At 46.9% G+C, this 24,923-nt stretch overlaps 1 protein-coding gene across 8 annotated transcripts in view; it reads right to left on the bottom strand.

Annotated features, from left to right (window-relative positions):
• Nucleotides 1–24,923, bottom strand: part of meis2a (Meis homeobox 2a) — a 202,635-nt gene that overhangs the window by 31,315 nt on the left and 146,397 nt on the right. For 6 of the 8 annotated variants that reach the window (XM_074660036.1, XM_074660035.1, XM_074660037.1 and 3 more), the window contains one exon: nt 16,627–16,772. In XM_074660036.1, coding sequence (XP_074516137.1) covers nt 16,627–16,772 — 146 coding nt within the window. The remainder of the gene's footprint in view (nt 1–16,626; nt 16,773–24,923) is intronic. The other 2 variants (XM_074660034.1, XM_074660041.1) reach the window with 1 other exon arrangement.

Here is a 24,923-nt window from a genome sequence, read left to right as displayed (position 1 = left end):
GAGGTCAAGGGACCCCTGTGAAAATCGCCATGCCAATTTTTTCCTTGCCAAAATTTTGCATTGTTTATCCTCCCAAGCCAAAATGACATGGTTGCTACCAATGGATTCCTTAGGTTTACTAGTTTCATATGATGCCAATAACACTTTAGCTTTAAAACTGAGCCCGCAACAACCTCCAAAATATTGAATAGTGACCGGGCCTGACGGCGGGCTGTCGGACTTTTAAGAGGTTTATTAAAAATCTATAGTGTTTTGGAGAATCGATAATATTGCGATACTCACGTGCATTGATATTTTCCTACACCCCTAGTTGACGTGTGTTAAAGTCACATAAAAAATCTATTTCCTTTTCCATCACCACCTTCATATCCACCGCCATTCTATCTTTATGCTGAACTTTCTTTATTGCTCTCTCTTTCTCTCCATCCCTCCCTCTCTTTGTGTGATTTCAGGGCGGATGGAGGTGGGAGGGAGTCAAGCGGGTTTTTTTTGGGGTGTTTGTTTTATTTCACTGGGAACTACACTGCTTCCTGACAACAGTCTGAAAACAGGCAAGAATGCCACATGACTCAATGACTCAACCCCGCTGCTCTCCCTTTCTCTCTCCCTCTCTTGATTGCACACACACAGCCAACTTATAAACAGAACTCACATGATGCCAACCTACAAAACTGCACACACTGCATGCCAACCTTTTGATAACAGCAAATGAAAGTACATCCATATCTACACCTCGCACGGTCTGCATTCAGAACATACCACTACACTTCTGTCTCTCTCACTCCAGACTCCAGCGCTTCCACAATGAGTGTAAGGGCTCTCAGCGGACTGCCCTTTTGACAGTAAAACAGTGATGATTGCAAATACAAGGCGGACTGGCGAGGCCCGCGGCGTCTATTATAGAGCGAAAGGGCCCCCAGTCTGTCTGTCTGCCTCTCTGACTGGCTGGCTGGCTGGTTGGTTGGCAGTGCATCAGTACTACTACTGCTGTTGCTGCCATGGCCCGCCACAACAATCGCTGGCTGGACTCCTGAAGCCAGCTCCTGGACCCCAGCCAGCAGCCTGTTTGCTCTACACCATTAATTTATGTTCACTGGAGATGGTGCAAGGTTGTAGAGAAGCTCTACAGCACAACTGCTCCGCTCGCCTGCCAAGCTACAGTAACAGTAAAAGGGGGTGCGGGGAGTCAGAAGGAGCGGTGAGGGTGAGGGAGGAGCCCTGGAGGATATGCGAGATATAGGCATCTGATTGTACCAAGCACCACGAGGCTAAATAGCAATCACTCCCACACAATCCCAATGCACCTCCAGACTTAGCGGATCGACCAACGAAAAGAGAGACGTTTTAGGGGAACGCTTCCAAATGTTAATGCATAATGATAATCAATTTTATCCAATAAAGAAAATAAAACTGTGCTCATTATCTATGCAGAAAGCTGCAAAAGCCTCCAAAAACGAGGATCAACTGAACTCAACCCATAGATCTATTGGCAACAGTTATGTACACAAACTGTGTGCGTGCTCTGTTGTGGTCCTGGTCTCGTTTGTGGCCTGCAGCCATAGAGATGCGCCTATTTAATCGTCAGATCGAGTTCATGGCTTCTTTTTCCACCACACGGCTGCCCCTCCGCTTTCAAGAGGAGGAATACGATCCCTCCATCCTTACAGCGGGGGCCTGGTCTCCTCTCAGTCTCTCCCTCTCTCTCTCTCTCTCTCTCTCTCTCTCTCTCTCATTTCCGTCGATCTCTCCTTCTCCTGCCGTACTCCATAGGCCCCAGCAGCTATCCCGTTCTCGCTACACGCTAACCCGTCTGGCCTTGTCTCGTATCCTCTTCACTCCACCTCTTTCTCCTCTCCTCCTCTCCTCTCATCTCGTCCCCCTTTTTCAAAGTTTCCGCTCAAGCTTTAAGCCAGGTCCTAGAGGGCAGGAATTTGGCCTGGTTTTTCAGACCAGTCTGCTGGCTTTGTTGTGGTAACTGCCTGCTCAGGGGCACCCAGCTCTGTTCTGCTCTGGCTCTGCAGCTCGCCTGATGTCAACACACAGCCACGCTCACTACTTGCTCTCAAGAAAATCTTTAAAACATCTTGTTGCAATGACTACAGCTGAGCCAAAGGATCATCTTCCTACAAAGGGTTTTCTTCCTATTAAAATTCAATAACTTCAAATTTAAGTCTTTGGGAGATTTTTTTTTTAAAATATGGTTCTCTAAAAATGAACCTCCTGTTCTTTTATCCGCGTTGCTTGTTGGGAGTGTGAGGTAATTGGTCTCCTGCCTTTGCGAGGGACTTTTAGGGCCTATAAGCGGATCATTAGAGGCCTGGTGGGCCTGTCAAAGCAGAAGACCCACCCACTCTGCTTGCATGGGACAACCTCATGTCCACACCACTTGTCACTGTTGCCAGTCATAAAGTCACTGGGAGCACATGCTATAGTTAAGCGTAGTGAACAAACTAAGCCACTGAATAAACATCAGCACTGGTTTAATGACGTATGCACACATTGTAAAAAAAGCAATGATTTTCTTACTTTACTGACAGTTGGCCTAAGACAACCTCTAGCATGGGGGGGATAAAAAAAGGACAACACCAAATCATTTTGCACATCATTTCCAATAGAGTGATGCAGGGATGACATATTTTTGTAGGCCAACCAGGAAATTAGAATCGCACGGGTTCCCTCGACAAAAAGCCAATTGGATTTTCCCATTGGGTTTTGGATTATTGCAGAAAATAAGCTCTGTGGCAAACACACGTTTATGATACTTACATGTTTTGTTCTGTAAGACAATCTCTCCACAAATGAACACCACTTTTATGATTTTAGAAGAGTGAATACAATCACCAGTAAAGTAAAAAGCGAGTATACACAACAAGTCGGTGTGATGACGTTTTGTAGTCTCATTTAGCCACTTAAAAGCTTCAAAATTCACGAGTGGGATATTAACTGACCTATTTTTTTTGTAGAACAAAATGTTAAAATCTCTTCAGCTTGTGTTAACCACAGACCTTAATTCAGGAATCTAACTTAAAACCCATTAAAAAAAAAAAAATTGATTTCGAGACGAGTGAACCGGAAGTACTAAAATGCTAACACATTTACGGGTTTTAGGACTCAAACCTGCACCACTCTATGGGGGAGAAAAATAATTTCTGTTTCTGTGATTCCAAAATAATTAAAAAAAACTACCTACTGACAAAGGTGGCTTTGTTTTACCTTAGGCTTCATACATAAATGTCCTTCATCAAATAGCTCAAGGTTATTAGACACTATTCAGGAAGCTTACAGGCTACTACAAGACAGTAAAGCACTTACAACCTAGTGGCTGTTGTTGAAGTCTGTTGGCAAAAGGACTTAATATTAACATACAGGGTCTCTTTAAGTTTATCCTCTTTCTCTATTGTGTTCTGTAGACTTTGTTTAACTTCCTAAGTCAAAGTAAAGTGGTGCTGATCTTCAATTGAAATAGAAACAGAGTCATTTGTGCCGAGATGGACAGACCGAGGGAGAGAAAAGGGGGTGGGTTCGCTCTTCAAATAGAAGCTTCTGAGAGTTTCCACTTGACGGTTCTCCCTTTCATTGTGCATTAACTTAATGAGCATAAGTATTCAAATACACAACCAGGACCTCTCTCTCTTTCTAGTCTCTCCCTCTGTCTCTTTAAGACTCCACATTCTCCAGAGAAAGGCCAGTACATTCTAATAGCGAGGCCTCGGGACACAACAACAAGAGCACAACCACTTACAGAGGACAAACAAGAAACCCCCGGGGCCAGCTGTGGGAATGTCAAGCCAATTTGGAAGATATCATAGGACATTTGTAATGTCAATTTTTGTTTTCAGGTCAAAAATCAAAGGCAAACATGGTGGGTAACATTTGTCCATTACAGTGCAGGCAGGAACACCCCCCTCCCCCGCCACAAAACAGCTGCAGGGGACACTTCCTGTTTGCTAATGATGCTAAATGTGTTCAAGTCAACCATGTCAAATTTTCTCTCCCTCTGAATGGACAGCTGGGCTGGAAAGAAAGAGTTTCTCTTCTCTCGTCCACTGTTTTCCTCTACCTTCTGCCGGCGAGAGAAGCTCTTAGGCCCGTGACAAGACACACTTCAGATCATGTCCCTGTCAGTGAGACAGAGGAGCATACCTGATGGTAACCATAGGCGCATTCATCTGAGATCACAAGTACTTCCATGGAACAAAGCCAGCCAAGCCCTGATCAGTCACCACCCCGTCCCTACCTGTTGTGTCTGTTCTCTTTTACTGAATGCCATTTTTGCCTTTCAGAAATGCACGTCTTCTGAGCGCACCTTTCATCTACGGGGTGCATGAGTCAAGGAGATATCTCCTGTCGTTGCTCAACACCCAGGGGCGGCTGGCTGCATGGGGCTGTGTGGACTGACAAATGCCCTCAGGATCTTTCACTTTCTTAATGTTCCTCAAAGCAGAGTCGACATGTGATGTGGAGTTAAAATGCCTTTGTGAAGTGCCGCCAAAAAAAAAAAAAAAGAGAAGGGGAAAGAGAAAGAGAAAAGAGGAGAAGGAGTGGTAAGGCAGGGTTATAGCTTTTAGGCCTGGTTAATAGCAGCCGATCTTTAAGTGCATTCTTCCATCCTCTCCTTGTAGTGCTCTTAGGCTCAATCCTGCCCGGGGGCCGAGGTGACCTTTGACCTGGCTGGCCTGCCTAGCTACAGCCCTCTCGTTTGTTAGGGGCTTTATCCACTGACAAAGCAGGCAGGAAGTTGGCAGCCACCCAGCAGCCCCATGGGAGGATGACCATCAGCTAGCTCAGCTTACCGCTTATTACAGGATGGCGGGGAGCATGTGTGTTTGTGTGTGTGTGCGCAGCGGCGTGTGTGTGCCCTTGTGCTTGCATACACTGCATGTTTATAAACCGACTTGTGCATGTGCTGCCTGCATGTTCGACCATAGCTGCACACTCATGTGTAGAAGAGCGACAGAATCAGAGATGTGGCTGACCTTTTTTTTTTTTTTTTACGTGCCAGCAATTTTTTACTATGTTAGCTAATGACACGCAAAGAATAAGCCTGGAAGCTACGGACGTCCCTGTCTCCAAGCTAACCCGATCAGCTACGCATGTTAGCAACAATCAGGCAACCTTCCAGCCACTGGACTCAGGGGACCCCAGCACACTTCTCTCTCTCTCTCCTCCTCCTCCTCCTCTCTGCAGCCTGCTCATCAGAGCGCTCAGAGCAGCTCACTAAAACATTATATCATAAGACACTCCAGTTTCACTCTCGCCACTCCATAAAAGTCAGGTAATTCATACTTCATTTATATACCTTCCCATTAATAAAGCTGATGAACTTTTACTCCTTAAATCTAATGGGCCATTTTGCCGTGACTGCCAGGCGCTTGCCTTTTTTCTCCGTCTCTCTCTATCTGCTCTCTTTTAGAAAGCTAATCCACAGTCACTCAGCCACTGCTCACGTACAGTGTTTTATGGGTGAAGAAAGAAAGAGAAGGATTTGGAGATTTTTTGAGGCTTTTCCGTGACCTCTGCCACGGACAAGCAGTGACACGCACCGTACGGCGGTTCTCTCTCTCTTACCTGGCTCTCTATCTGGGTGCAACACAGGGTCATTGACCTCCGGGCCTAAAGCAAGGCATGATGGCTCCCCAGCTCCGAGGCTGTTGACAAGCGTCTGTGTTCTTTTCAACAACTCGTTGAACCACCACCCCCCCTCCCCACCTCTTCCCTTCTCAGGAATGTAACACAACCGCTCACTGAGGTAACCCAAGCCCCTCCCCTCTCCCATCCTTCATTTACAGAAAGAAAAAGAGACAGAGAGAGAGAAAGAGAGTGAAAGCAAGACCAACTGGGGGTGTTAGACAGCTGTCCCCCATCTCCCCCATCTAACTCTTGCTCCCTCTCTATTTCTCTTCCTCTCTTTAGATTTGCTCCTAGCCAACTGCCTGTGGAATAATTAATGATGCAATTGAGCCGAGGAGAGGGCTCTGACCAGCAGGGGCCGTTCCTGAATGCCCGGGTAGCCGTTTTTATGGAAGACCGGAAAATAGAAAGAGGGAACGACACGGAGAGATAGATAGGCAGAGGAAGAGAAAGACATAAAACAGTCAGAGAGTGAGAAAAAGAGATTGTTAATAGTCTGTTCCCCCAACAAGCCTTAACCCGGTCTTTCTCTGTGTTTTCGTCCCCTCTAGTCTAATCCTCCGTCCCCCATCCCCCCTCTCCTCTCCTCCATCCTGATGGCGGGATTGGGGGGCCTGACCTGTCTGGTGATTGATGGTAATGTCTCAGGAAGTCATTTTCCCCGACAGCACCCCGCCGCCTTTCACCAGGCCTGGTGCAGAGGTGAGTCCATCACATGGACGCTTTTAACTCTTTGCTCACTCGCCGCCTCTGACCCATCTATCTCACGCACCCCTCCACACGGCGCCCTACGCCAACCACCAAAACCCAGAGCCCCCTTTACTTCAGACACCACGGCGGGGGTGAGAAAGTTGGTGACGCAAGATTACAAAAAGTTTGCAGAGCAGTGAAAACAAGGGTATCTTGGCAAAAAAACACAGGCCATCTTGAAGTGGATCTGCCAAGTGGCCCCTAATTCAGGTTGCTGGGGATGGATCCCCACGACTCCATTACTGTCAGCGCTTACCACCTCCATTATGGCAATTAGGACGTGGTTCCAACACTAGGAATGCTTTGCTATGCTCTGGAATTGCTAACATCTGCCGTGTCTCCGCTCCATGTGTCAGAGCAAGAGTTGTCTTTACTTAAACACACATCTTTTTACAGTCACCCTCTCCTCTTTTTTCCTCCCGCTTCTTCAACGCTGCTCTCCACATTTATTTTCTTAATTCGACTCAAACTGTGCCTTAAAGAGATCCCTCTCTGTTTGAGTCCAAATAACCTAAAATGATCCGTGAAGAGCCTCGCGGTTCCCGTTTTCAATAGGCTTCATTAGTTTTTAATATCTAGCCAAGGAATGGAGGGGAAAATGGCATGGAGATAATCAATGGAAAGGGGCTGGTAGCCTATTAATCTCCCCCAAAGGATTGTGGGTTAATACACGCTCTTGCATACGCAAACATGGCTGTGTGGTGAACACATCTGTCTGCCTGGATGGGCTACTTAATGAAACAGCCAGCGTTCGGCTGCTGAGATGGATGTCGTTCCCCCAGTGAAAAATGAGTTCTCTCTCTCCCACTACGCTGAGCCACACATGATAGGGCTCCATTCAATTCACTGGAGACCCGACTGTGTCCCCGCTTGAGAGCAGCTTAAACAATGAGGGTGCCGGGCAGGACAGGCAACGCATGGCCACTGGAGCAAGTCTTCATGGAGATCATATCAGGGAATCCTAATGTGAACAAGAGGCTGACTGATCTGGGAATGAGAGAGAAAGACTAGGAGAGCAGCAGTACAGTAGGCAGATAAAGAAGAACAAGGGAGGGTAGAGATGAAGGCTGAGCCACCTGGGATAGATAAGCAGGCTCAATGTGTCTGAGTGACAGTGTTTGTGTGTGAAAACTTTTGCTGTGTGTGTGCCAGATTGCATGTGTGTGTATGCATTTACAAGCATTTTCTGCCAGTACATGCTCTCTGTGTGTGTTGGTGTATGACAGTGTCGGAGGTGACCCCTGGTCAGGGAGTCCTGTAACAGGAGCTCACCTCCGGTTCGGCGAGCTCTCCTCTCAGTGCGCTAAACAGCCACCTGAAGACAGGATTAGCCATTGTGACCCGGCCCCAGAGGTAACCGAGATACACCTCCGGGGACAGACGTGAAACACACACTGTCACGTGTTGCAGAGACTCGCGAGCCAGGTGGGAGGAGACGGAGGTTAAAAAAAATAGCTGTAAAATGGAGACCGGATGGGACAGGTGGTGGCGGGGATTGTAGGAGCAAACAGGACACCTATAAGAGGATGAATGCAAGCAGGATCCAGTATAGTGTCGAGCAAGCTGAGGTGAAGGTGTTAACGGTGTTTGCTGTTGTCTAGTGAAAACAAAGACTTAGAGCATAAGAGGATTGGGCGACCTAACTCGGCGCCTTGGGGGTAGCTGAGATTTGTGCCTGCACGGAAATTGACGCCTGTCAGCCTGTCTATGACTCAACTCTGACAGCATGCATGCATGTGTGTTCCTGTGTGCACATACGAGTGTGCGTGCCGCGCTGTGACAAATGAGCTGTGCTTAATTTGCGACTGATTATGCGGGCTGCTGGTGCCCTAAACCCCTTTGAACTTGTAATTGCCCCTGGTTTCAGTAATGAACATTAAGGAGGATTCAGAAACGTGTGGCTAATTACACATTTGCCCCCCTTTTTCATTTCTTCGTCTTCACGCTGCATGAGAAAGAGGAGAAGGAGGAGCAGGAGCAGCAGTAGTAGGAGGATGAGAGCCAAGGAGGAGGTTCTGGGTTGGGAGGCATGCACTGCTGTTGTCGCCCTCTTTATCTAAATAATTGTACAAGCTGGTTTATGGGCTTTAGAGAGGTGCTTTGTGTGTCAGTCGCTGCAGCCCCGGGGATAAAGGGGACTAGCTTTTCCCCATGATCAATATTCAGAGAGATTCACATCTGGAGCCAAGGCCTGCTCTGCTTAGATTTGGATTTATATATATTTATTTTTTTTCTTTTTATTTGATTTTCTTTCTTTGGTTCCCTTCTTCCTCCACCCATCTGCTTTTTCTTATCAGCATGTGGTACAGCTATTTTTTGATACAGGGGTTTGCTATCTACCACACATGTGTATAGCCTCCATGATCTTAGGGGATGTGGCTGCAGAGAAATTCAGAAGAGAACGAGGTTGGCTCTATATGGAGAACAGACAGCTCAATATATATGCTAGGCAGAACTGCTCGAGCAATGGAGCATTCTGGGTAAATGGCTGCAGTGCAGGGAGGGTCCACTGAGGCTGGTGGAGGGGGAAGAGTCGGGGGAAAGGAGCAACAAATTGACCCGCTCAGCCTCGGTCTTTGATGTGGACTGGGTTCTCTCTTAAAAAAGCCGTCCATATGTTCAGAGAGGGAAAGAGAGAGGATATCAATAGGGGGAAAAATGAAAAGGTGAGGAAGTAAGGGGGGGGAAGAGGTGAGAACAAGAGACATTGCTCCCAGTTATAAGGACCCCACTGTGCTGGAATCCCACTGCATGCCCCTGGACTGAGCGCCGGGCAAAACAAAAGCATTTGAGAGGACGGGAGGGGAGAGAAATCACACAAAATGGCAGGAGTGGGATTTGGTGCAGCCAGGGTCCCATGACAAACCAAAACAGTGAAACACAAGGTCTGTTTTTGATTTCTACTCCTTCCATCCCTCAACCTTTCTCTCTTTCCTCGCCTCCCTCCCCTTCTTTTAGCACTGGTTTTGCCGTTTCCGCGCTTGTGCTGCTCCTTTTCCCTTTTGCATTATTCTTCTCTTGGTGTGAGATGAATATCAAAGCAACGCCGGGGCAGCTCGGAGGCCTGCAGCAGAATCTCATTGGCCTCAATGGTCCCCAGCATGCAGCAGCCACCGTTCTAGCAGCCACAACCCCGCAATCAACCGTGGGGGGATGAGGCTAGCCTGCAGGGCGGTACCCCTGGAAGGGTAAGGGGTAATTTAAGGAAACTAGCTCTAAGATGTGAAACCAAAATCCTCTTATACATTTTGTTATGAGTAAGATAACCCCAAAAGTGTAGGAAAGGGAAAACGGCGCAGAATCAGCTACCACCATCTTAATAACCTTGGTTTCTCCACCGGGGGCATGTACGCTATCACAGACTACCTCGCGGGGTCCCTTATTACACATGACGTCATTCAGCCCTATTTCCCATACAGTCGGCTCAGCCAGGTCCTCGCCGACGGACGGATCAGTGTTATGACTACAGCAGCAGTGGATTGCGCCGCTGTGCTGAAGGCGGGGAAACGTTGCCGGGGCTGGGGCTCATTCTCAGCGGAGCTTAAAGAGGTCTCCTCAGCTTTGTGCATGTGTGTTCTTGGAGGAGTCTCTCACTGTTCAGAGCTGTGAGTTTATAAATCTGACTGCCCTGTTTGCTGCGGTCAGGGCATGTGCAGTCACCTCTGCAGGGGTCGGTCAAACTCACGCTGCGCTCCCGGCCTTTCTATGAGGACACCATTGTTGTAAAACGTCTTTTAAAAGAAATGCACACACTCTAACCGCCTTTGTTTTTCCCTTACTGGAGGATATGTCGCAGGTTGCTCTTTTTTTCTCTTTGGCAAACACTGTGGAGATTCACACAGCTTAATCACCTCCATGCAGCGGGAACATGTCGTAAACAGTCCCTTAGCGAAAGCACTCATTTCTGCTACTTCATTAAACAACCTGCATTAAGATGCAAACAGCAGGAATGAAAATGAACGGGGAGGGAGGAAACACGAGGTAGAGGGAGGAGAAGTGTTGGGGTTATGCAGGTCTCCCTGCATTTCCATATGCACAATAACACAATCTTGTGGATAAACAAGCCTATGGGAATGAAACAGCAAACGGTCTGCTCTTTTCACATGCACACAACTGTATAGTGTATGCAACGTTAATGTGCCATGCTTTATATGTCGGTGGATTCCACGTGGGGTTAGCTGGCTTTGAAGTGGAACTATGACAGATCTGGATTAGGGGGCAAAGTGTAAAGGTCTGATGTCGGAGCATGAAACGAATTAGGGCTCATTACATTCTAATGCAACACTAAACCTCTGGAACGGCTACCTACTATGCCAAAGCGCACTGTAAACAAGGCCTTCGTCGGCGGCAGCTGTGGCACACTAACACTGGGAAATTACCGCAAGATGGCAAAGTTGATGCGGCCCGTCATATAATTATACAGCCTGTGAAAATTGGAAGTCACTGGATCCCCCTTCTAAACTTTCACTCTGTTTTCTTCTCCCTCCCCTCTGCAAAAAAAAAAAAAGCATCTTGTTGACATGTAGGGGTAATTTGTTGAAGACATGGAAGGTGAGAGTCTTGTGTGAAATAAAGAATTTCTCAAGTGCCTGAGTGTCTCTCCCTCCCATGGAGGTCTGTCCGTGCTGCGGTAGCCCCTCTGTGGCGGCCCTGCTGGCGGAGAACAGATGGCAGGCTGAGGTGGCTTGTGTCTCTGTTTTCCAGGGTCGCTGAGCAGCCAACATTAGAACACATTGACTACACAATAGCGAGGCACCAACCCCCCTCAAAGATCTCCTTCAGAGTCATTATCAATGACTTTCAGTGACTCCCTGTGCTAAACATCACCAAACTACCCTGTCATATTGTCACTAACGCCTGTTTTGTAAACACGCGCGCACAAAGCAATGGGTGTTGTCACAAAAGTAATGTGATGACTCTTTTTCCTCGCGTCTCCCACTGATAGTCACACATTCGGGCAGCGGCGGTGAACCAAACTGTCGCCTGGGTTGCTACGGGTGACTGGAGAGCTGACTTTTGGGCTCTGAGGCAAACGAGCACATGACAGATTAGTGTGTGGGCCTCCTCCAGGCTTCCACCTCTGTGACCCTTAGGAGCCCCCTCTTTACCCCCTCCTCACCCTTGCTCTTACTCCTAAACCCCCCCCACCCCCCCCACGTCCTTCTGCTTTGTGTCCACCCTCTCTTCATCCAAACTCACACAACAAGCCAAGGAGGTGAAACGCAAACAGATTTTCAAAGCACGTCACTGACACATAGTTGCTTCTTTATGATATTTATGGCTTTAAAAAAGTTCATTTTTCAAACAAATCGACAACGTAATTGCACTTTCTTTTTTTAAAGACAATGCCATGCACACTGGAAAGACAAAGTGGCACCAGCAACTACGGAGTAAACAGCTTTCAGCAGTTCGGTGTAAAAGGAGAAAGGGCTTCAAACTGTTTGCAGATGTGTGTCTCCACCAGTTAAATGCTACTTGTCCTGGAACAACACACACAAGGATTAGAAGGACTAGAGGAGCTTAAACAAAACTGGGGATCCTACAGAGCTGACTGTTTAGTCTACTCAAACGACGTGCCCTCTCTTTTTGAGGGATGGACTTGTACGCTTATTTATCGCATGGGACAAACATCCGTTGCCAGGGTTTGGCCCTGCCTGCGCCCATGTCTTGTGAATGACCCTAGCTGGCTCTTTTATGTGCGTCTATAAAGGGCGGTCGAGAGAGCGGCGAGGAGGGCTCGACCTGACGATGACACCCTGTTGTCATGGAGACTAATGCTATGTTGGGCTTGGATTGGGAGTGGGTGGAGGTGGGGGAGCCACTGTCACTAGTGTCTAATGATGTTTGCAGCACAATGCACTCATCTCCTCACAACGTGTGATCTGTCCTCACTCTGCTTGTATTAACAGGGCTTCTTTTGAGCTCTGCTGCCAGTGTTCTTCCAGGTATATTTGCATTTTTATCAATTCAGCCAAAAACTGTTTCAATTCTTCTATTGCTGTTACACTTGGGGGGAATAAAAGACGACAATTGGTGCCTTCAAATGGGGTCGTGGTTACCGTGTTCACGAGAAGAGTCCATATGAACGCCCCCCTCTTGTGGTATTCACGACCTCGTAAGTGGAAAGTTTCTGAAAGTTCACGAGTTGTGACGCGTTTGTTGACGTTGTCAGAAATGGCGGAGGTCATGGAAGTTAACTTTTTGGCGCATAATAAATGAATATATTGTAATTTAAGTCGTATATTGTAATTCTTCATATTTTATAATAGGTCTGAGGAAAATGTTGATATTCCCAATGGCCTCATCTTTTTCCTCTTTGCATTTCCTGCATTATATTACCCACTTGCCAGCTTGCTAAATTGGTAGCCTCTGTGGCTTCTAGACGCCGTCGCTACACAGCGGTGTTCTCACGACTTAACCACTCGAACGCCGAGCATATCGTGTACACGACTTCCCATGTTGTAAATATGAGCTCACGAGTTTCATTTGAAGGCACCAAATGTATTGTACTAATAACTTCATCTAAATACCATCTAATCACACGTAAGCATTTCTCATCTAAACACACAGTTCTACTGCTCACAGTCCAAGGACTCTCCAAATGACCGAGGGATATATCACTTCCCTTTCAAGGAGCCCAGGGGACCAATACACCTGGCTTAGCAGCTTAACAGAAATTTCCCCAAACACCCAGGCCAAAGGGTGGCCCGGCACAAAACCTGAGACGCTTGATGCTTGAGAGGGCTACCTCCTTACTCATCTGACTGACCACTCTCCCCCTCCTCTAGCTCAATAACCTCCCTCCTTTCCAGCTCACACGGACACACGTGTGCCAACCCTGGTTTGCTCCCGAGGTCCCCTATTTATTTTCATAGGTGTTTGAGGGTTTACACTAGTCAAAAGACAAGGCCAGAGCCCAGAGTGGTATCTTTGTATCTGAGTGCTTCCTGTTTTCATTGCGAGGCCGACCCTTGTCTTTACAGGGGTGAGTGAGGGCTAGCAGGGGGTGAGAGGAAAGGAAGGCCAGGGGCGCCATGGGGCTAATTGTAGATTTTAGAGTTTGCTTTGGCCAAAAAAAAAGGGCATCACCTTGTGCAACAGTTAGAAAAAACTCCCATCACTGCCTCTCTATTCCTCTTTTCCCTTCTCTTCCTCTATCTACATACCCTCCTGAATTTTGTAGTCCATGCTTTTGAAGTGCAGAAGAACATTTTACCCCTAACAGTGAAGTTTACCTTTCTGATAACATAATCTCCCTGTAGTATTGAAAAGCTTATACCAACAGTCTGGGATTTTCCTTCCCCTAATGTGGCTGGAAGACATCCAGAAACTCCTGGGGAGGGAGGGGGGGTATTAGAGAGAGAGAAAGAGAGTGGGAGGAGGGAGGATAGAAGGAGGGAGCGGTGAGACAGTCTGACCCTCTTCTGCCAGCTAACACCAGCTGATCTGTCCTGCCGTTTGCCAATTACATATGGGGCATTTAAGGTTGCCAGCTCACGTGCTCTACATGTGCATATGGACGCACTAAACACAAAAGAGGTCAGGGTTATCACAGCTTCTCCGCAGAGTAATTGTGCATATTTTGCGAGATCTCCATGGCGCCAAAACACTTATTTTCCCCTCAGCTGGAATGTCGGCACGGTAGGGTTGATGGTTACTTTCTATACGTGAAGAAAAACCATCTTGTGATTTCTCCCAAGAGAGTGTGAGGTCAGAGCGAAGCAAGGGAGGGAGGGAGGGAGAGGGCAATTTTGTTATACTGAATCCAAAAGCCAACAGTTGTTACTATTGGCCTGTGTTGTTTTTCTGTGTGTGAGGGGGGGGTCCTGTCCTTTTGAGCTTTTCAGAGGATGTGACAATAGCTGGATGTTGAGAACATATGTAGAGAGACCCCTGTGGCTCATAGAAGAGGAGCTCCATGCTGGCCCCGCAGTTTGAGGAAAATACAAGGCCGCTCCTTTCACTCCTCACCCCTCAGTTAATGAATGCATGAATGGCAGAATGCCGCTATAGGCCATTCAGGGGCCAAAGTCCCCAAGAATTCACCCTTGCACAAACGCATCCAGCAATGGCAAATACATTTGCTTAACAAATTAAAAGAAAGGAGAATGGCTAATGGGTGTGTGTGTGTGAGAGAGAGAGTTTATGGGTGGGAGAATTGGATGGTGAGAAGGGGGATAATTCAATTAGTCCTCTTCCTCAGTAGAGAAATGAAGGCAGGTTAAAAGGGAGGGATTATTATTTGTACAAGACTGGCCAGGGCTCTGCACAAAAGAAACAAATAAAGATTGGAGAGAACATCTACAAGCAGGGGATGTGATAAAGGAGAGAGGGACAGAGAGAAAGAGGGCCTTGAAAGCTCTGCTCTGTCTGAATTAACCAGCTCTCTGAAAAATGCGCCTGTGCCCAACATTGGGCTTCTCCCTCCCTCCTTCCCTTTCCACTCTTTCAATTCAATTTTAAAACAATTCTAAAGAAAATTGGTGGCGACTCGTCCAAAAAAGCTCTGTATGCGTCATTCTGTCTTTCTCTCTACATCTTTTGCAGATGGGAGCGCTGAAAACGATGAAAAGATGCCAAAATCATGAGAATTTGTTTCGTATTTTTTGAGTATATGAACGCGTGCATTCAGTAAAAACACGAATACAGTAAATTCAAATTCAATCAAACATTTTGCCTTTGTTGTTTGTACCTGTCATACACAAACAAGGCATCCTACTCCAAGCTCAGGGGAGTAAAAAAGGACCTTAAGCAACAAACAAAAAAAAGAAAAGAAAGAAGTTGATCCTCCCTCCCGCCCTCAGCCTCTGAATGAAGCCCGGTCTGTACGGTTTGGCGAGAGGTCTCCAGTCAGGGAGCGATGGAGCCGCGAACAGCTGTGAAGTCATTTTGATAATGATGAGAATAATAAGCATGCAGACTGGCGTGGTGGAGCCGCTAAGGCCTGCGAGGCTCAGGGCTTTGCTGTTGCAGCTTCACTGCTCCTGAATAGATAAAAGTGATTAAAGCACTCCTGATTATCCCTGACCAATATGTAATGGATTTACAGCCCTTTCAATTAGGCCGTATTTGCTGGCCACACATTACTTGGGATTTTGGTTAGGTAATCAGGGTACAGGGGCTTTGGTGAGGGGGTAGGTGGGGTGGAGGGGATCTGGGTGCACAGGGGCCGCCTGACCCTCTTAAATGTGTGGATGATCCATAAGGCTGAACTCCAAACTAAGACTCTTCTACTTTCTCTCTATCTTCTTCTTTTACTTCCCCCTTCCCCCTACATTGTCCCTTCCATCTCTGGGACAAGGAGCCACGTGCTCCGAGAGCAGCTTATGTGTCCTGGCGTGGCCACCTCCTCCTGAAATCTGACCTGTGTTGCAAAATCAATACAGCCTGATGTTCTGATAATGTCCTGACATTAGCGAGGGTGGGGGGACATGTGGTCCGTCCCCTCGTACACGACACGCATCGGCAGACAGACTGACACGTACAGAAAACAGCTAAGCAAAGAGTGTTTCATCATTTTAACCAAGTGTGTTTGTTACTGTTGCATTTGAATATTTAACCCGAGCCGTGTGACATCACTGTGTTTATTGAAGTGAATGAGCCAATGTCAGAGCTGTCTGGCAAACAAACAATTTCCTCTCAGCTATGGAAGAGAAACATATTAGCATGTACTATCTCAACCTCAAACAGAATGTCATCAAGTCAACCGGATTATAAAAATGTGAGATTCCAATAACAAAAACTGCATTTTTAAAGACATAATATAGCTGTGGGCCTAGAAATGTGTACCCATAATAAGCATCTATACACCTACACAGGAGTTACTGTGAAAAATAACAAAAAATATGTTTGATTTCAAGTGATCAGATTTCAAAAATCAATGTACTCAACTGAAATCTTGACACGCTCTCTCCAGTAACAACCACTCGATCTCTAAATCTGCCCCAGAAAAACATTCTTCTTCAGGCCAAACAAACAGTGCATCTCATATTGGAGTAAATGTCATGGATTGTTGAGCCATCTCCCTCTTACTCTGTCTGTGCTGAGCACAGTAAACAGTCCAAACTGATTAGATTGACCTGGTCACGGTGTCCGTCTGACAGGTGGCTGACAGGTGAGCATCACAGCGCAAGCCGTCACTCGCTTCCTCAGTATAACGACTATGTGACAGGCGTGTGAGTGTGTGTGTGTGGGCTATTTTCATACACGTGTACGTCCAAAAAAAAAAGTCATGGCTGTGCTTACCGTGAGATGCTGGAACAGCCACGCCCTCATGATGTTAGTGGCCACCTTGGGGAAAATGCCACGCTTTTTCTGCCTCTTCTTATCCTTGTCTGGATCGTCATCGTCTCCTGTGCCAGGCGATGCAACGCTGTTGTCTAAGCCATCTCCTGGACGGAAACCAAACCCGGGGTTAAATAACATCCCAGGCTACACCAAATGACTCAGAATACAACAAAAAATAAAATCCTGATCTCAAAACTCTCAGAGCTGAAACAGTCAAAGCTGCAAAGCCGAGTTTAAGGCTTATGAAAAATGGATAAACGGACAAATACCACAGATACGGAGGAATTCAAAAAGCACTGCACTGAGGCCTGGAGAAACGCGCAGCAAAGCCGGTATTGTGTAGTGAAGATGTGGAGGTGGGGGGGATTTAGATGGCCTTAGAGGAGGGCCTGTACAGCGAGTGAGGGGTTTACACAGAGGCCTAGCAGAGTTGTTCTATACCCCAGAGCACGAGAGAGGGGAATAGGGGTTAATGACTGTAATGTTATGGTTGGACGCTGAAACACTAGGTTCCTCATTCCACTTCTCCAGTAGGAGGAGGAGGAGGAAAGGGGAAATGACAAAAAAAGAAGGACAAGGAGCCTTCAAGTACAGTAGAGGCTCGGACTCATGTCATTAATTCAATTAAATTTGCATGCTTGACATAATGTAGAGCATTTTTTTTTCATCGTTTGAAGAGAGCCAAAGGGGACATATGCAGACATGTACAGTACATTCATGTTGCGTGCACAGACACACACTCACATACAAACAAAAACTCAAAGGAGTTGATAATTCGCGGCATCCAGTGGGAAGACGCATGAGTATTAAAGTAGGGATGTGATTTGGGGTGGTTCATTGTTGCACTTCGATGCACATAATGGACTCGTCTGCAAACCCCCCCCCACCCCCCCACCCCACCCCGAGCCCCGGCTCGCTCAGTCCTCCTCTCTCGCTCCCTTCCCTCGCAGCAACCCCTCCCCATTCCGCCACAAGATTAGCATGACAGGCCAGCGGCGGCTTCGCCTGCATTAATGTCCGTCAGCGTTTGATTTCAAGAGGAAAACATGCATGCAGCCCAGGCACGATTTCTCCTTTAAATCGAAGTTTCCATCTTTGTCCCTTGCCTTTTTTCTTGTTCCTCTTCCCCGGCATTAATTGTGCATTAGCAAAAATGATTTACTTTTAACAGTCATAGTTATTTTTTCTTGCCCCCGGGCACAAATGCCTTGAAAGCCTTCCTTGAGGGCATCTAAATTATGTATCTGAAAAACTCCTCCACTAAGGCAGAGAAGGACCCTGACATTCTCAAAATCCAGACTCGCATGTCTTCCTGTTTTTAGGGAGGCATCAATCACAACCACCTATACAAGCCTTAATCTCGCATAAATATTTGAACTAATAACATTAAAAAGGGGGAAAGAAAAAGGATCCGACTGGTGGTGTAATCAAATGCAAAATAAATGAAGACTACAAGGACAGCAGGGGCCCTCACTTCTGACTACTTTCCCCCACTTTCTTTTTCCTCCCCCTTGCTTTTCCCCTCTCTTTTTTCTTCTCTCTCTGTCTTTCTTTTCTTTCTGTGCACAGTGTTTTCCTTCCACATCATTAGCGCGGAGCCACACGAAAGAGGAAAACAGAGAAGTGCCGACTTTGCGCTCCCTGTGTGAAGTTAAAGAAGCAACAGCCCCTCTGAAGGACATATGGGAACGGGGACACAGACTAGAGGGTGTTGTAATTGTAGAATGGGCATTCATTAGTGGGCAAATGCCGTAAATCCCAGGCTAAGTACGAATCCTTGTTCAGGAAAGCCTAAAACAATAAACTTTAGTCTGGCCGTAGCCCTACCCTGACTGTGAGGGGCTTCCTGAGAAATGCGACCCAGACGGAAGTCAAGTCGAACTCCCCCAGTTTGCTTCCAAACTTCAATAACAACAACTAGTGAGCTGTGAATTTTAACCACCCTCCCCTTGTTTCTGCGCTTTTGAGCTCCACTGAATAACGTTGATACACAGTTTGGTTGTTTGTTTGTGTGCCGCTAGGTTTTGTGTTGATTTTTCGAGCAAGTCTCCAAATCCCTCTCCCGCTGTGAGCAGTCAGGCTCATCCAATGGAACCACACAGTGGCCAAAAGGCTGGCAGATTAATTTTATTGACGTTTCCATTTTCACTGCAATGCGATAGCTTCCCCCCTGGCCAGGGCCAGAGCGACCCGTGCGTATTTACAGACTGACCTGTCACTTCATTACCCAGCATGCTCGCTGCCTCCTGCCCTAGCCCGCGAGGGTGAAACCGGACTCCGAGGCTTTTCAGCTCCTCTCTCCCTCTGTCTTTCTCTCACATGCACATGGCTACTGTCATGTGTGTGCAGATCGGACATGTGGCGTTAAAGCACACGTTTTGTGTTCAGTGTTAATAGTTGTTTTGAACTTTCTGTGTATATATACGTGCAGAAATATTCTTAATAGAGGAGAATAAAGTGTGGACAGAGGGTGAAAAAGAAAGAAAGAAGAGGAACAAGAAGAAGCAGGGGAAGAAAAGAAGGAGTAGAAAAAGAATAAAGAAGACCCAACTTGCACAACCTCATTACATCTAAAGGAGAGCTGGTGCTTTGCATCCACCCCCACTCTTTTCTTATGAGCGAGAGAAGGAACGCTGCAGGGCAAATTGTCCCAAACGCTAATGGCTTCTGACTGTTCCCTGGCAACTCTGCCATTCTAACCTGTGTGGATGTGCACTCTGAAAAAAAAAAAATAGGGAAAGAAAAAAAAAAAAGTGCAGGGCAGAGCAGGGGGAAGCGTCCCATCATCTGGCCATGTGACACAGATGGGGGTTGGCTATTAGGAGGCAGCCGAAAGGCCTAGGGGAGCCGAGGTGCTGGAGTGTAGCCCCAGGCACTTTTGGAAAAGCAGCGCCCTTGGAGACGGAAAAAAGACAGCCCCCCCCCCTCCTCCTCCTCTCTCCCACTCTCTCCCCAGTCTCTGTCTGTCTTCTCTCGCTCTTTTCCTCCTTCTCTCCTTCTCCCTCAACCAATATCTTGACCCAAAGTGCTTGCAACGAAAGTTTGTGCCTATTTTCATACGGCACAGCAACCGAGGAGGTGTAATCAGGCTAGATGGAAGACAATGACCAGACGCAACAAGGGCGAGCGAGTGAATGAAAAACACTGGCAAACAAACAAGCACACAAGTCCAAGAGCGCATTACGCTCACATACATTCCCTCTCTCTCATCACCAGTGGGTGGTTATTAAAAATGCATTCAGATATATCTCCCTGTGAGTAAATTGGTCTCAGGGCTGAGCTCATTAAGGGGTTGGGAAAGGACTGTAAACACACTGCAACTCTGCTTATCTAATGTTGGCACATTCAGGGTCGCTTCAGGATTTCTTGCACAAAGAAACTGGTTGAGCACAAAGTGTCCTACAGTGTCTGCGGAGAGTTAAGGGGGAATTCAGGGGAGTCCTAATGACTCTAGAGATCGTGCTTCATGTCTAGGAGGCACCCTGCCCCTCAGGGAGCCACTGAGGTCTAGTCAGCCCTGGAAGCATTATGGAAATGGCTGAGAGTAACACGTATTGCGGCACCATCAGTACGCCCTCTCTTTGCTGCTCTACCATTCCGATATACCCCTTGCATGAATGAATAATGACTTGTCAATAGTTGGAGAATATTCAAAACTCAGTCATGGTTAGTTATCAAATAACACTCCAGACTTTATTGGTCCCTGTACTATTAATACACCTCCTGAAGACAAGCTTTAGATGTTGTGTGTGTGTATTATTCTAAAGGCTGCGCGGTGATTTTGCTCTGGGAGGCCCCGGCATTTGTTTCAGGGTAATGAAGCAAAGAGTGTAGAGGCAGTGGCTTATGGAAGCTGTGGTTAAAGTGACTAATTACAACAGACCCCCCACAACCCCCTGTCAGCCCAAACTAGTCAGGCATGTTCACCCGACCTCACCCAAATGAGGAGAAGAGAGAAAGTTAGAAGGAAAGAGGAGTAGACGGGGAACAGAAGCTAAGAGGTTTCTTGTAGCGGGGAGCTCCTTTGGCCTACCTTAGCACGCCATAGTGACCCTACAACCCTCCCTCCTATTACACCACCTCTAGCCCTGCAGGCTTGGCCGCGGAGAATGAAGAGAAAAGAAGAGGGGGATTTAGAGCCTCCCTTTTCCCTCTTTTTCTCCTCAACTTTTCAGCCAACATAAGCGGCGTTTAGCACATTCAGTCCCCCCAAATGGCATCGAATGGGAGAAGCAGTGGGGGCTCCTCTTTTGTCCGTCTGGTTACCCCTTTTATTTACTCTGGATTTACGAAGGGGTCTTTGCCGGCTCTGGGACCACATGCTCTTGACGCACACACAATCTCCCTCACACACAAACACGTAGAGGCTCTATTCACACTAGCGGAATGGCCGGCCCTCTGTTGCTCTGTGCCGACTGGGGGGATTACAGGTCTTCTGGCTGGAACCGCGTGCTAGCAATATGCTTCACGTAACATACAACACGGACGAGTGCTAACGAGTAGAACGTAATCCCTTTAATGATAAAACACACACACTCGAGCGTCCCAATTTTCTAACAGCGAAGTAACCCATCGGTGTTGGTTGTGTGTCCTTGTGTGACCACACGCCATATGGTTTACTGCGCTCATTCAGATCCATACAGTAGATGAGGGCTCTAAACGGAACTGTTTTAGTGCGGCTGCACCACTGCAGCCAGTGTTTTACGCTGATTATTTCCTGATCTGTGCTTAAACAAGCAGCAGCCCCTTGCACTGGACCATAAAACAACAGCTTAGTAAACAGCAAGCATGCTGACAAATTGGTAGCGGCTCAGGCCGGAGTCATTAACAGCCCTAAAACCTGTCAGAGCAATTACAACAAACTCTCTCCTTCAGCAAGTCTCCCTGCCAAACTCAGATGTCACTACCCGCCTCCTCTTTACCGCCCTCCCTCTCTTACCGCCAGGACACCGGCTAAAAGGTGAAGGAGAGAGGACTGCCACGCTCTCCTCCAACAGCCATGACACCCGGGTAGAGAACGAGGACAAACCTCCATCTCAAACACAGCTGTATCTGCATCCTGAGTGCAACGACTGAGTGGTTCCTTTTGCATGAGAAGTAATGCGTAGTTGTCTCCCCCCAAAAACACATCATTAAGTGTTCCCTTAAATGAAGTGGAATAAGAGCTTCTAATTAGATGGTTTTTTTCTACGTGTGGGGAAGCGAGGCAGTCAGGCAGTAAGAAAGGCAGGGAGGGAAGGAAGGAGGGAGGGTGGTGGGGGGAGGGGGGGTAGTTGCTCAACAACTCCTGTACCTCCCTCCCTTCTCCGCCCCTTCTCTAAGCCCCCTAACCCTGCCATCAGGCAGATATCTCTCTGTCATCCCTGGAATGCTGGAGATAACTATCGCCTCTCCACCGATACAAGGCCTCTCTCCTCTCACAGGCGCAGCGTTGACCCCACTGTGCACATCCCTACCATAGAGGGCGAGGTTGAAGTGGAGGGAGCACAGAGAAAAGGGAGGGGAGGGGTGACGGTTGGAGGTAAAACTTGTTTTTTAACGGGCTATTTTACCTTTTAATACAAAATATGGGCTGGAGCGAAGCCACCCTCCCCTTTCAGCTGCTCCCCTGGAGCCAAAGAAGAGTAGTTCGTCCAGAAGGGAGAGGGAGGAGGGGGGGGGGGGCTGCCTGGTTACTGCCTTTTCTCCAGAGTCACTGCCTAGAACTCTCTTGATCTTTTCATAAGATTATCATCTGCCAAAACCCTAAAATTTAGCACAAAGTATGCACTTTATCCAAGGTTTTATACTGGACTAATTATCAGTGCGATTAACCTTCTACCTGCAACAACAATTTTCTTATTACACCATAAATTGGGACTTTTAGGGTTGCACAATGACTGCTAATGCCTCCTGGGATTTTGATTTGTTTCCCCTGTGCATATATGTGTGTATATGAACACTACTTTTACACAGATGTGGAGTATGTATAAAAGGTTGCATGTCAGCTGAGACAACACGCTGCCATCTAAAGGGGGCTTTATTTGAGGAAGGAAAAAAAAGGGCCCCAAGAAAAGAGATGGAATAAAGATGTATAAAAGAAAGGAGGCAGGCTGTTGCAGATGTCAGGACCCAATTTGCATGAATGGCAAAGGGCTAAATTGCAGGGGATGGGGGAGCTACCCTCCACCCCCCTCACCCCGCTCTTTTTGGGGGAACTAAAAGGGAGCTGTGATGCCCATGACTGCTCCTCACTCAGCAGACAGGGATCAGTGGCTAATGAAGGGCTTTTGGGTCTCCACCAGACATTTCACACTCTCTGCCTCCCTGACAACTCCACCCCGCTTCCCCCTGCACTCCAACACTATACCGCTGCTCTTCCCTTAAATTCCAAAATCGAACGGGACTAATTGGTCTCACAGGTAATCGTGGTTCATCCCTTGTTTCTTGATAAACAAATGTACAAACCTGCCAATGCACCTGTCTACCCAGACTTTGTCCTTCTTTTATCCCTTACTTAATACGGTACAATGGAGCTATTCTTGTTCTTAGTGGTTAAAATTGCACATATTGACGCTGCTCCCTCTATAATTTACGATTGTTACCGTAGAAAAAAAGGCCTGGGTGCCCACAGAGAAAAATACCGTAATCCTTAGGTTTGATGCCGCATCAAATATTAAAGAATAGGTATTTCCCAAAAGCAAGCGGGGCTATGTTGAATTGAAGCATGATCATTAGCAAAACAAGCTGCTTCCACACTTTTTTGCTTTTGTAAAAATGACTAAGTTGCTCTACTTTGGAATGATAATGTAGTGAAAGCAGGGGAGACGAGACAAGAAGAGCAAAAGAAAACAAAGAGACGGAGAGCACGCAATCGCATCATATGGATGCGTCTGCGAGTGAAGAAATGGCTTTACAATCCCCGCTAGGAACTATTGCATATCAAAGTCTTCCACCTAAACCACCAGAAAGAGCAGCTGTGTGTTGGCTGCCAGTTTTAACAGAGTGTGGTTTCGTGATTCAGAACAGCTTATGCTGTTTGAGGCAATGTATGACAACAGCATCAGCGGTGATTCTCTACCCTCAATTACAATTCAAAACCAAACAAACAAACTCCTTGTTTTTATACCGAGAGAGTGGATTTATTGCAGACATCTTTGCCACACCTGATGACAGTGGCATCAAAGTAGAGTTTAGCAGAGATGGGGGGTTTCTACACAGAGCTGGGGGGGGGTTGGTGGAGTAAATGGATTAAAAGGTTTATAAATCAACAAGTCAACCATCAGATTGTAGCCTCTGCTCAGCAGCCCTCTCATCAGCCAAATGCCATGAAGTTTTTTTTTTCTCCTCGCTCTCTTTTTTTTTTTTCACACAAATGTCCTGGAGGCAGGGAACAAAGCGAGCAGAACTGATTACTGTGCTGCTGCCCCGCTCCGCCAGTCTAAACTCTGTTTGGCTTCCTAATGAGCTCACTAAAAACCCAATTCATCACCCATAACCCCTTCTCAACCTGCCTTGAAATCCCCCATTATGTGGGAGTCAAGGACAGTCCGTTTACAGGCTTTGGGCTGGGGTCAAGGGCTGTGAGGGGTGGATGGCAGTGGTCGTGGCAACAGCGCGGCCAAGGTTATTGTGACACAAGGGGATACTCCCTATGTGGTTTGTCTGTATCTAAATGTGTTCACCACACGCCAGTCATTTCCAACCATCTTCTTCTCCTTTGATTCACACTCCATTGAGTTTTTATAGAAAAAATATATTTATTTTTACTAGGGCTGTACAAAGTTAACGCAGTAATAACAAGTTAACGCATGTTTTAATGCCTAGAGTGAAGATACTGGTATCATATGAAACTAGAAAACCTAAGGAATCCATTGGTACCAACCATACTAGCTTGTCGCGAAGGAAGCTAAACAACGCTCTAAACTTACGCTAAATTTAGGTGAGGGAAAACTGGCATGGCCATTTTCAAAGGGGTCCCTTGACCTCTGACCTCAAGATATGTGAATGAAAATGGGTTCTATGGGTACCCACGAGTCTCCCCTTTACAGACTAGTGCACTTTATGATAATCACATGCAGTTTGGGGCAAGTCATAGTCAAGTCAGCACACTGACACACTGACAGCCGTTGTTGCTTGTTGGGCTTGAGTTTGCCATGTTATGATTTGAGCATCTTGTTTTATGCTAAATGCAGTACCTGTGAGGGTTTCTGGACAATATTTGTTATTGTTTTGTGTTGTTAATTGATTTCAAATAATAAATATATACATACATT

This window comes from Sebastes fasciatus, chromosome 15, assembly GCF_043250625.1.
Source record: "Sebastes fasciatus isolate fSebFas1 chromosome 15, fSebFas1.pri, whole genome shotgun sequence".
Lineage (NCBI taxonomy): Eukaryota > Metazoa > Chordata > Actinopteri > Perciformes > Sebastidae > Sebastes > Sebastes fasciatus.
This window is presented reverse-complemented; position numbering and strand designations above follow the sequence as displayed.